At 37.8% G+C, this 12,752-nt stretch overlaps 1 protein-coding gene across 1 annotated transcript in view; it reads left to right on the top strand.

The window, feature by feature from the left end:
• LOC150078878 (RAB11-binding protein RELCH homolog) overlaps nt 1-12,752 on the top strand; it is a 450,480-nt gene that overhangs the window by 208,911 nt on the left and 228,817 nt on the right. The window contains exon 12 of the mRNA XM_090382879.1: nt 202-342. Within this exon, the coding sequence (XP_090239005.1) occupies nt 202-342 (141 nt within the window). The remainder of the gene's footprint in view (nt 1-201; nt 343-12,752) is intronic.

The following is a 12,752-nucleotide window of genomic DNA, read 5'->3' as shown; positions in this document are numbered from 1 at the left end:
CACGTGGGACATTGGAATTTTCGTGCTGTTTTTCCATATGTCTAAATTTTCACAAATAAGTTTTCACAAATTAAAGCAATACTTAAGTTTCCTTATGTATTGCTTTTCACAAATATATCTGTTGTGATAAGCAAAATTTCTGTAAAATAATTGAATAATGTGATGTTAATGGAGGTAACATTTGTACTTTTGCTTGTTTAGAGTGAAATGTGTAGCTCTCTTGTCCTCTCAATGCTCCAACAGATGCTTAAAGAAGACAAAGAAGAAATTGTGCGTGAGTCTGCAACAAGGAACCTTGCGCTGCTTATAGCCTTTGTTGATGATACTGATAAATTTTCTCAGGTAATTGCTTTCTGAAGAGATATGAAGGGTATCAATTTTTTTCTTAATTAAATTGCTGTGTAACACTGCACATTTATGTTAGCCTTCCTCTCTGCCCTCTCCTGTTTTGGAGGTTAAAAACAGCCAAAAATTTCTGTGGATGTTATTTTGAATTTGCTTTGGGATTTCTTTCTTAACTTACTCTTTTCTTAGTGCACTTCAACACCAGTTGCTTCTAAAAAATATTAAAGATATTGGCATTTCACATAAAATGAAATTTCCAATCAGTTAATAGCATATGATGCAAGGAAGCCTGGCATAAAAAAAAAAAAAAAAAATACATTGTAACCATGTATTTTTCTCTCCTGTAGCTACTGATCCAGCTGTTTAACCTTTGAATTTTCTCAAGCTTTTGGCCTCAGCCAATAATATAGTTAACTTATTCTACTAATTAACAACATGCCGAAAACTTCCCACAGTCCAGTCTATACCTCTCCTCCTGTAATTTAAATTGGTCTTCTATTTCTGTTATCATTAATAATAGTGAAATTTTCATCATCATCCATTTTACCATTCTCTCTCAGATGCTTTGCTAAAATACAAATAAAAAATGTAAATATTCAGAATTTATTAAAAATTACACTTGACTCCATATTATTTATGTAGTTTTACATGATTTATTTAATCCCCAAACTAGAAATTTGACAAAAAAATCAAACCTGTTTCCTACCAAACAGCAAGCCCAATATGGTAAATAATATTGCATTCTTGTCGACAGTTCAGTCCAACCTTGCGTATCCATAATCAAGACAATTGAATTGAGCTTTTTCTTGATAGTTGTCTTCCTTTTTAATGTGATTTTTTTCCTTTGTGTTGATGACAGGTTTTTTCCAAGTTTGCCCAACTTTATCTTGATAATAGATACCCAAAACTGGATCCAAAATGTTGACAAGAATGCAATATTATTTAGTATATTGGGTTTTCCTCTCTGTAAAAAATAGGTTTAATTTTTTGTCTGATTTATGTTAAGTGGGTCATTTTTAATAAATTTTGAGAATTCATCCGACATAATGCCTTTAAGAATTCTTCTAGTCTCTAACAGGATTTCATCCAAATTTGTCCGAACAAGTGACAAAATCACAATACTGTTATGGGCACAAATCCCACTGGAAACTAGAAGAATTCATAACCCAACAGTGGTCATATCCCTGTTTAGTATTAGTAGGGGAAAATGATACAAGGCAGCAATCTTATACAGGAAACAAACTTATAAAAGTAAACAAGCTTATGAAAAAAAAAAAAAAAAACCCACCCTATCCCACATAATCTTTCTATCACTTCTAATAATTTGTCTAATTCTTCCTTAAATTATTAAAACTATCCACTTCCATGACAACAAACTACCCACTTCTGTGAAAACAGATGACAGTTTGTTCCAACAGTCACTCTCTGGCCAAAAACAAATTTTTGCACATCAATTCTGCAGTCATCCTTTTTCAGTTTATGTCCCTTTATATGTGTTGGCTGAAAAGGAGTAAGGATGCCATCGGCATTTAATTCACTCAATCCATTTATAGATGTGAACTGCTGTGAATTTCAGCACTTGTAAACTGGCCACTTAGTTTACAAGTGCTAAAATTTTCAGAAATTAATCTTTTGTGATAAAAGTACCCTTTTGTGCCCTTGTCTTATCTGGTTGCTTGTTCTGCACCTGTTTAAAGAGATCCACATCCTTCTTAAAATGAGGCTTCCAGACCTGTATGCAGTACTCAAGATGTGGCCATATCATTGCCTTATACCAGCATTTCGCAAACTGTTTTAGTCACGGAACACTTTTCAGCTCACAATATATTGATGGAACATTTATATATTTACGGAACACTTACGAGAAACAAGTTTAGCAGAAGCCAAAGAACTGTTTGTAATATTTTATTACATATGGCACACTGTGCATCAGAGCATGTTTATTTCCAACACATTCAAATTTTTGGGGAACAAAAGGCTGTGATTGTTCATCCTCACTTTGAAGTGTGACAATATTGTGTTCGTTTTCATCGACCACAGTTGCACTACTAGAAGTACATGCTTCTCGTTTCAAAGTTTCTTTTTCCAACCACAAATTCATGGTCATTTATTTTAATAATAGTATTTCAAAATACTGATAATTATCAAAAAAAAAATTTGTGAAATAATAAGAGAAGTTTACCTCAATATAGTATGTAGAACGAACACTTCCGTATGATACTCTCCATTTTTAATTGTATTAAATTGATTTTTAATTGTGTTAAATTAAATTGATTTTTAATTATTTATTACTCTAATAGTGTGAATAGCAGTAAAGCTTAATAGACGTTACTCACCTTGATTGAACTGCTTATTTACATGAAGTTGGGGTGGAAATGAAGTTTAAGTTGAAGTTTAAAATTAAAATAAGTTAATTGAATGAATACGGAATTGTTAAAATTTGCTGAAGGAAGTAGAAGTGTACTACCTCGTCCCTGGTTGTCATTTTAAAAATTGAAATTTAAAATAATATGAAATAAGCAAGGCCAATAGTCACACGAGTGACTTTCGTATTAAACGTCATCATTTGGCAGTGATAAGAAAGGAAACCGTGTATTTAAAGGATTTCTATATTCCCACAATGCATTTTGTGACATGTGGGAATCGTATGTGTGTAAGATTCCAGACCGGGGAGAGATTGGTAGGTAGTTTCGTATTTAGGACATTAAGTTTAGTATTATGGCGACGCCATTCTGTGACAAGTGCTTCGTGTTGGAAGATTTTGTAACTGGATCTTAATTGAATAAATGTAATGGCCGAATCGACTAGGGGGTTGTGAGAATGTACATGTTGTGTAAGTTTGGTGCTGGTTTGATTAGTTCTGAAGCTGTTATAATGGTAATAGGTACGTGTATTGGAAGTTTTGGTGGAACCGCATTTTGTGGTAGTGCTCCTGATGTAGCATGCGTTACAACCGGATTGGCATTTAGCATTAGCATTAGTAGAGGCATTTGATGCAAGAAAGCAAGCTTATGCAGCATCAGCCAAAAAAAAAAAAAAAAAAAAAAAAACCCCCACTTCCACTTCACCCCTCTGTTTGTTCAAAATACCTGTCCAGCTGAGCCTTAAACTTATTTAGGCTATCAACCTCCACGACAAGGGATGGAAGTCTGTTCCACCAACCAACCACCCCGCTGGCTAAAGGCAAATTTCTGCACATCTATCCTACATCTGTCTTTCCTCAATTTGAATTTATGCCCTCTCAGGTGATTATTCTGAGCTAGAGGAAGAATCCCATCAGCATTGAGCATGCTCAAACCATTCAAGGCTTTATACACCTCTATCAGATCACCTCGCTGGTGCCTAGTCTCCAGACACTGTAATTTGCAAAACTTAAGCCTTTCTTCGTAAGAGCACCCCTTTGTTCCATTCACTAATCTTGTTGCCCTTCTCTGTACTCGTTCCAGCAGCTCTACATCCTTCTTGAAATGAGGCCTCCAAACCTGTATACAGTACTCAAGGTGTGGCCTGACCATTGCCTTATACAAGGGAATAATCACCTCCTTATCCCTTCTGGAAAAATTCCTATACATCATTGACAATACTCCATGAGCTACTCTTGCAGCCTGTCTGCACTGCTCAGAGAACTTCATATCTGCCTGCACAATCACCCCGAAGTCCCTTTCATTCTCTACCACTGTCAGTGTAGTACCACAGAGTTGATACGTTGCTCTGGGGTTGCTGTTTCCCATGTGTAGTACTTTACATTTGTCAATGTTAAACTTCATTTGCTACCTCTCAGCCCATCTGCTCAACCTTTCCAGATCCTGTTGCAGCAGCATAGTGTCAGTAGTGTCGTTGACAACCTTGCCAACCTTTGTATCGTCTGCAAACTTGGACATTAAGCTTGATCTACCATCATCAATATCATTTATAAATACAGAAAACAATAATGGACCCAACACTGAGCCCTGAGGGACTCCACTAATAACATTAGTCCACGATGAGCAGTGTCCATTGATTACCACTCTCTGTCTTCTCCCCCTCAACCACCCCTTTATCCATAGCAGCAATTTGCCTCCAATGTCACACTGCTCCAATTTGTGTAGCAGTCTTCCATGTGCAACAGTATCAAAAGCCTTTCTAAGATCCAAGTATATAATATAAAAGCTATTCCCTGCATCCAGTTCTTTTGTGACTGTATCATAGTATCCAACCAAATTGGTCAGGCAAGACTTCCCCTTAACAAAACCATGCTGTGTCTGAGCTATTACTGAAGTCTTGTCTAAATGATCCTGCCGTGCTTCTTTAACCAGTGCCTCCATTAATTTTCCTGGAACAGAAGTTAAGCTCACAGGTCTATAATTACTTGTGTCAGCCTTTGATCCTCCTTTGTGAATTGGGGTCACATTTGCACATTTCCAGTCTATGGGTACCTCCCCTGAGTCCAAGGAAGCTCTCATGATTATGGCTAAGGGTTTGCTTACTTCCTTTGCTGCCTCCTTTAATATAACTGGATAGATCCCATCCACCCCGGGTGCCTTTCTTGTGTTTATCTTCAACAATTTCTCCTCCACTTTACTCCCAGTTATTTCAAGATTCTGTAGCTTACTGCTAGAGTTGAATACACCTCTGGCATTCCCCTCGCTAAATAACTCCTCATGTGTGAATGTCGATGCAAAATATTCATTTAGTTTGTTAGCTACCTGAGCAGGATCATCAATGGTTGACCCATCAATATCAAGTGGACCAATCTGATTCATCCCCTTCCTTCTAGAGTTTACATAAGTAAAGAACTCTTTGCTGTTTTTCTTTGCATCTCTTGCCAAGGATTTCTCGTAATCTGCCTAACCTCCTTTGCAACTTGGTTGCATATCAACTTGTATCTATCATAGGCTTCTGTGTCGTGTTAATTTGTAAGTATCCCATGCATTTTTCTTCTCTGCCATATGCCTCATTAGTTCATCTGACATCCATTTTGGCCTAAACCTTGAACAATATTTCTTAGTTGGTATGTAAAGCCTAGTAGCTTCCAAGATAAGTTCTTTGAATGCTTCCCATTTTGAATTTGCTGTTGGTAACATCATTAGTTGGTCCCACTGTATAGAATTTAAATACTGTCTCAGTCCATCCATCGTAGTCGCCTTTACGGAAGCAATAACCCTTCCCTTTACCCCTAATGGTAGTTACCTCTTTGAGTAAATCCCACTTCAGCACACTGTGATCACTGCCACCTAGTGGGTCATTTATCTGCAGATTCTTAATGCATGAAGAATCACTGCTGATAATCAAATCAAGAGTATTACTCCCTCTAGTTTCCTCCCGAACATGCTGATGTAGAAAACAATCATCCAATAAATCCACAAAAGCCCTGCTAGTGTGTGAGTGACCAGCCCCCAAATTCCAGTCAATATCAGGGAAATTAAAATCTCCCATTATAAGACTCTCTGATTTACTGGCCCACTCTATTTCCCTGTACAGTTTCTTATTATACTCATCAGAGTCATTAGGCCTATAGCACACTCCTACTCTCAATTTTGATCTCCCAATGCTTATGTCACACCAAACTGACTCAACACTGCACTGTCCAGCGATGTCGACTGGCTTCACTTCCTTGGTTTTTATGTGTTTCTTAACTAATAGCATAACCCCCCCCTTCCTATCCTGTCTATACTTTCTGTAGATGTTGTACTCCCCAAATTCCAGTTCTGCATCCCTTATATCTGTGTGACACCACGTCTCTGATATCCCAACAATATCTGCCTTTGATGTTTTGAGCAATACCTCAAATTCATCAAATTTGTTTACTAAACTCCTAGCATTGGTGTACACGCAAGTATACCTGCACCTGTTTCTATTCTTAGCTACCCTAACACAACCCATGTGTTTACTTGTACCGCAATGGCTCCCAGCAGTCTCTGAAATATCAAGCATCTTGTTTTTTAGGCTTCTGCTCATTCTAATAGAAGCAGTGCAAGAATCTCTTTCACCTCTGCCAGTGGCTACTGTCAATCTATTGGTCTTTGTCTCCCCCCACGCTAGCAGTTTTCCGACCCACCTAACACTGCCTCGATAGCATCAGCAAATATTCTTGCACCCTTTCTATTTAAGTGTATCCCATCCCTGTAGAAGCAATCTCTCCTGTTAACAAGTACAGTCCAGGCTGAAAAAAATTCTACCCCTTGAGCCTTGCACAATCTTTCCAGGGCCGAATTGATCGACAAGGCTCTCATCATATACTCCCTCCTATCATGTCTGGGCAGAATTGCAGACACTTTCAAATTCAACCCTAATTCTCGGCTTTTGTTCAACAGTGACCTGTACTTGTTAAGTAATTCTGCCGGTCTCCTACTCTTAATATCATTAGTGCCAACGTGTACAACTATATCACCTTTTGTGCCCTTATGTATTAAACATAGTCCCTAATTTATTGTATGAAGAAAATATTAATGTGATTTCTGTGTTTGCAAACACTTGGCAGAACTGTCTGGCGAGACTGCTGTGATAGGTAGAATAATACGTGTGTTCTGTTTGGTGTTATGAATACGCAGGTTATTGACATTATTCCTTGCAACAGAAATTGTGTGTTGAATTAATTGTAATGGATATTTCTTTGTGAGATATTGTAATTCGGCGGATAAGTTGTCTTGCGAAGAACTGAACTTTATGGCATTGTGGATTTGATTTCAAAGAACGGACTTTTTCATACTGAGTGGGTGATGTGATTCAAAATGTAGATATTTTCCCGTGTGTGTATTTTTTCTATAGATCTTGGTTCCTAGTTTGGTACCTATTTTATATATTGTGAGGTTAAGAAAGTTGATTTTATTGTCAATTTCTATTTCTAGTGTGTATTTTAATCTTTTGTGTATTGTATTGAATTTAATAAAGAGATTATCAATGGTGGCTCTGTTTCCTATTAATAATATGTCATCTGCATACCGCATGTAAAGTTTAATACCAGGAGGGAAAGGTTGAAGTACTTGGTTTTCAATAGCAGCTAAGTAGATTTCTGACAAGGGAGCTGAAATTTCTAACCCCATGGGAAGGCCAAATGTTTGTCCAAATATTTGGTTTTGAAAACAGAAGTGTCTTGCGACTTGTGGGAATCTTATGTGTAAGATTCACACACATAAGATTCCCACATGTCGCCAAATGCATTATGGGAACATAGAAATCCTTTAAATACACGGTTTCCTTCTTTCTTATCACTGCCAACCGATGACGTTTAATACAAAAGTCGCTTGTGTGACTATTGGCCTTGCTTATATTATTTTAAATTTCAATTTTTCAAATGACAACCAGAGACGAGGTAGTGCACTTCTACTTCCTTCAGCAAATTTTAATAATTCCATATTCATTCAATTAACTTATTTCAACTTATTTTAATTTATTTTAAACTTCGACTTAAACTTCATTTCCACCCCAACTTCATGTAAATAAGCAGTTCAATCGAGGTGAGTACCATCTATTAAGCTTTACTGCTATTCACACTATTAAGTCGATTATACAACGGTACATTAAGAAGCTCTATAAATCATCTAATTGTTACTCTAATGTAAGATTTTCAATTTTTTCATTTTAATTTCTGGAGAGTATCATACAGAAGTGTTCTGCGTACTATATTGAGGTAAACTTCTCTTATTATTTTACAAATATTGATATCAGTATAGAAAGTATTGAGCATTACAGCTCTGGTTCATACTATCAAAAAAAAAATTAAACAAGGAAGTGAGTTTAGTTATGATATCGGTTCGCTTCTTCCTCTCCTTCAACCTGTGTACTCCAGGCTAAATCGCATACGAATGGCATATTAGATCACTACATTGCTAGTTTTCCATAGATGGCATTACCTCTATTCTATTCTCAAAGCCCGCCAAAATAAAGCGTTCTGCAATCTATTTGATTATGTCTATGCCAGTATATTAATAACCGAAAAAAAAAGTAATGTTAAAAATTATAATGATACAAAAGTGGTGTCTGCTACAAATATGCAAAATTTGTTTTATTTATTATTTTTTTTTAAATTATTAATTAAGATTGTTTGTGGAACACTTGTTTACATCTCGCGGAACACAGATGGAGAAACCCTGCCTCATACGATGGAATAATCACTTCCTTGTCCCTACTGACAAAATTCCTGTATATCATTGATAAAATCCCATGAGTTTCCTAGCATCCTGTCTGCACTGTTCAGAAAACTTCATGTTGGATTGTACAATTACCACTAAATTTATTTTGTTCTCTATAACTCTGAATGTGGTACTATCTGATTGATATGTTATTTGAGATTAATGCTACCCATATACAGTACATTGCATTTGCCAATGTTATGTAGTTGACACCTCTCAGCCCACCTGCCTAATTTTTCTAGTTCTTGCTGCATTAGTGGTATGCCCTGATCTGTCATTAACCACCCTGCCAACCTTGATATACCTTAATCATTATTGCTAGTAAATATTGAAAACAATAAGAGGACCAATGCTGAATCCTGAAAAACTTCAGTAATAAAATTAGTTGAAGAAGAGCAGTGCCTATTTATATCCGCCCTCTGTCTTCTATCATTCACCCATCCCTTTATTCATAGCAGTAACTTGTGCCTAATGCCACACCACTCAAATTTGCATAACAGTCTTTCATGTGGAACAATGCTTTACTGATAACTAAATAACATTTCACTAACACCATGCTGGTCTAAATTGTACACCAGTGCTGTAAAAATTCTCTTTTGCATCCAGTTCTGTCTTCCAAAAAATCCATGTACATCTGCTTCAAATGATTTGCTAAGCTGCTATTTTACTATCCTGTGAGTTTCTTTTAGAGAGAGAGAGAGAGATCACTCCAGTTCTTCTAACTTGTATATTTTATCAGTTCTTAATTGATTTTAAATTTGAGTTTTATTTAAACCCCTTTCTAACTTTTAGGCACAATAACATATATGCATAAAGTGCCTCTAATCTTCATCATGTCAATCCACCCACATGTAATAACTCAACTCCTAATGGATAGATTTCCATGAAATTTTATATTTGGTTCTTAAAAGAATTTGTCAAGCTATTCCAGATTTCATTAAAATTGGATGATTACAAATCTGGCAATTATTATTTCTTTGTCCATCCATCTGTATGTAATAATTTGACTCCCAATAGATGATTCCTGTGAAATTTTATATTTAGCTGCATTAGAAGACTTTGTTGAGCCATCCCAAATTTCATCCCATTTCAAATGGAGAAATTTTCTATTTAAACTTTTTGAACAATTTTTTGGGCTTTTTCAGATTTCATTGAAATTAGTCAAATAGAAATCTAGTAATAATAATATTATTTCTTTTGCTGACCTGGCTAGCCGGGTGGGTAAAGTGCCTTCCTGGCAACCCAAAGGTCGCGGGTTCGAATCCCACCTCGAGCTTGGATCAAAAGTACTGCAAAAACCTTGGGAGGTGCATTATGGCCACAGAAGCCGATGCGCCAACAACTACCAAAAAAAAATATATATATATATTTCTTTTTCTCATACATATCACATAGGCAATCCATATACCTGTGTTGATTGGAGGAATGAATGGACAGATTGTGGTGTATTGTAGTGTGGTGAGTATGCAGAAGTGATAGTGACAGAATTTTATGAATAGATTAAACTGGTTCTGACACACACACACACACACACACACACACACACACACACACACACACACACACACACATGAACCAAAACATTGAGTCTGTCTCCACTTTTGGAGATAGGCTCAATGTTTTGGCACATGGGTGTATGTGGAGTGACAATACTTACCTGTACTGTCATTCCATGGCATCTAAAGTGACAATACAGGTAGGTGTTTGTCAGTATGAAGCCTGCCTCACTAGGGAAAGGGAAGAACCTGATGGAGTTTGAACGGTGAATGATTTTTGGCATTATAAAGGCAGGGACCAGCACCTCAGAAACCACAGCCATTGTTGGCTGTTCAAGGGCCACCGTAGTAAAGGTATGGTGGTAATGGTTTGAAGAGGGAAACACAAAACCATCCAGTGTGCTGGGATGGGGAGACCACCACCGTTTGACCGTCAAGGTGGATGGTGATTGACCCTTGTTCGAGATACCTCAATTTACAGCAGATTACAACCAGAGCATGCAAAGAAATGTTTCTGACCATACCATCCAGCAGGTAGGCTTACAGAGCAGGTGACCTGCTCATGTACCCATGTTGACTGACCATCATTAACACCTCTGCAGTGGGCATGGGATACACCATTCCTGGGTATTAGATGACTGGAAATGAGTTGCCTGGTCTGTTGAATCAAGGTTCCAGCTCCATCATGCCGATGGATGGGTGCATATTATTCGGCGGCAAGCAGGTGAACGGATGCAACCAGACTGCACAGTTAGATGAAAACAGGTCATTGGTGGTGGTATCATGGAATGGGGTATTTTCTCACAGACATTGCTGCCCCCCCCCACACACATCCACATTGAACACACCCTCACCACCAGATCCTACCTTGGTATTTTGTTTCAGACCAAAATTTTTTCCCTACATGGTGACAGTGTATCCAGATGGCACTGGATTCTTTCCACAAGACAGTTACCACAAGACCTGCATTGTGCAAGAATGGTTTGAGGATCACGTCCAAGCATTTTGTGTGCTCCCCCTGGCTGCTAAATTCTCCTGATGTCAGTCCCATCAAATAGTTCTGGAATGTAGTGGAATACAGTATTTGCAAGTCCATACCAGTGCTTCATTCTTTTGCCAAACTCCAGGGTGTCCTGCTAACCATGTAGTCCAGGATACCCGTTGTTTGACCAAGTCAGTACCACACTGGGTACAAGCATTTATCATAGTGAAAGGCTAACCAACACTATTAGATAGGTGATCCTAATCTTTTGGCTCACGAATGTATATATGTTACTGGCAAAGTATAGAATCTAGATGTATGGAATGCCTGGATTTTATACTTTGCATAGATGTATACGTTGGAAAAGTCCAGTCACCTATGGTACTGATATTAGCATTAGTAAAGGCACATGATGCAAGAAAGCAAGCTTATATAGCATCAGCCAAAAAAAAAAAAAAAGGCACCTTTCTCATTTCAACCATCCACTTCCTTCAAATGTCTGTCTAGTTCTACCATGAATCTATTTAAGCTGTCAACTTCTACGACAGATGGAAGTTCGTTCCAGCAATCAATCGCCCACTGGCTAAAGGCCACACATCTATCCTAAAATTGTCTTTCCTCAATTTGAATTTATGCCCTCTCAGGCGATTATTCTGAGCAAGAGGAAGAATCTCATCAGCATTGAGCATGCTCAAACCATTCAAGGCTTTATACACCTCAATCAGGTCACCTCGCAGGTGCCTAGTCTCCAGACACTGTAATTTGCAAAACTTAAGCCTTTCTTCGTAAGAGCAACCCTTTGTTCCATTCACTAATCTTGTTGCCCTTCTCTGTACTCGTTCCAGCAGCTCTACATCCTTCTTGAAATGAGGCCTCCAGACCTGTATAACACCCAAAGTGTGGCCTGACCATTGCCTTATGCAAGGGGATAATCACCTCCTTATCCCTGCTAGAAAAATTCCTGTATGTCATTGACAAGACACCATGAGCTACTCTTGCAGACCATCTGCACTGCTCAGAAAGTTTCATATCTGATTGCATGATTACCCCCAGGTCCTTTTCATTCTCTACCACCATGAGTGTAGTACCACACGTTTGATATATTACTCTGGGGTTACTTCTACCCATATGCAGTATTTTACATTTGTCAATGTTAAACTTCATTTGCTACCTCTCAGCCCATCTTCTCAACTTTTCTAGATCCTGTTGCATCAGTGAACTGTCATTAGTGTCATTAACAACCCTGCCGACCTTCATATCATCTGCAAACTTGGACATTAAGCCTGATATACCATCATCAGTATCATTAATAAATACAGACAACAACAATGGACCAAACACTGAATCCTGGGGAACTCCACTAATAACATTAGTCCACAAAGAGCAGTGTCTATTGATTACCACTCTCTGTCTTCTCCCACTTAACCATTCCTTTATCCATAGCAGCAATTTGCCTCCAATGCCACACTGCTCCAATTTCTGCAGCAGTCTTCCATGTGCAACAGTATCAAAAGCCTTTCTAAGATCCAAATGATATCAAAATTATTCTTTGCATCCAGTTCCTTTGTGACTATATCATAGCATCCAATCAAATTATTTAGACAAGACTTCCCCTTAACAAACCCATGCTGCGTCTGAGCTATAACTGAAGTCTTGTCTAGATGATCCTGCAATACTTCTTTAACCACTGCCTGTATTAATTTCCCTGGAACAGAAGTTAAACTAACAGGTCTGTAATTACTTGTGTCACCCTTTGATCCTCCTTTGTGGATTGGGGTCACATTTGCACCTCTCCAGTCCATGGGTACTTCCTTTGCT

The sequence above is a fragment of the Mastigoproctus giganteus genome, chromosome 10 (genome assembly GCF_048544385.1).
Source record: "Mastigoproctus giganteus isolate SK-2022 chromosome 10, ASM4854438v1, whole genome shotgun sequence".
NCBI lineage: Eukaryota > Metazoa > Arthropoda > Arachnida > Uropygi > Thelyphonidae > Mastigoproctus > Mastigoproctus giganteus.
This window is presented reverse-complemented; position numbering and strand designations above follow the sequence as displayed.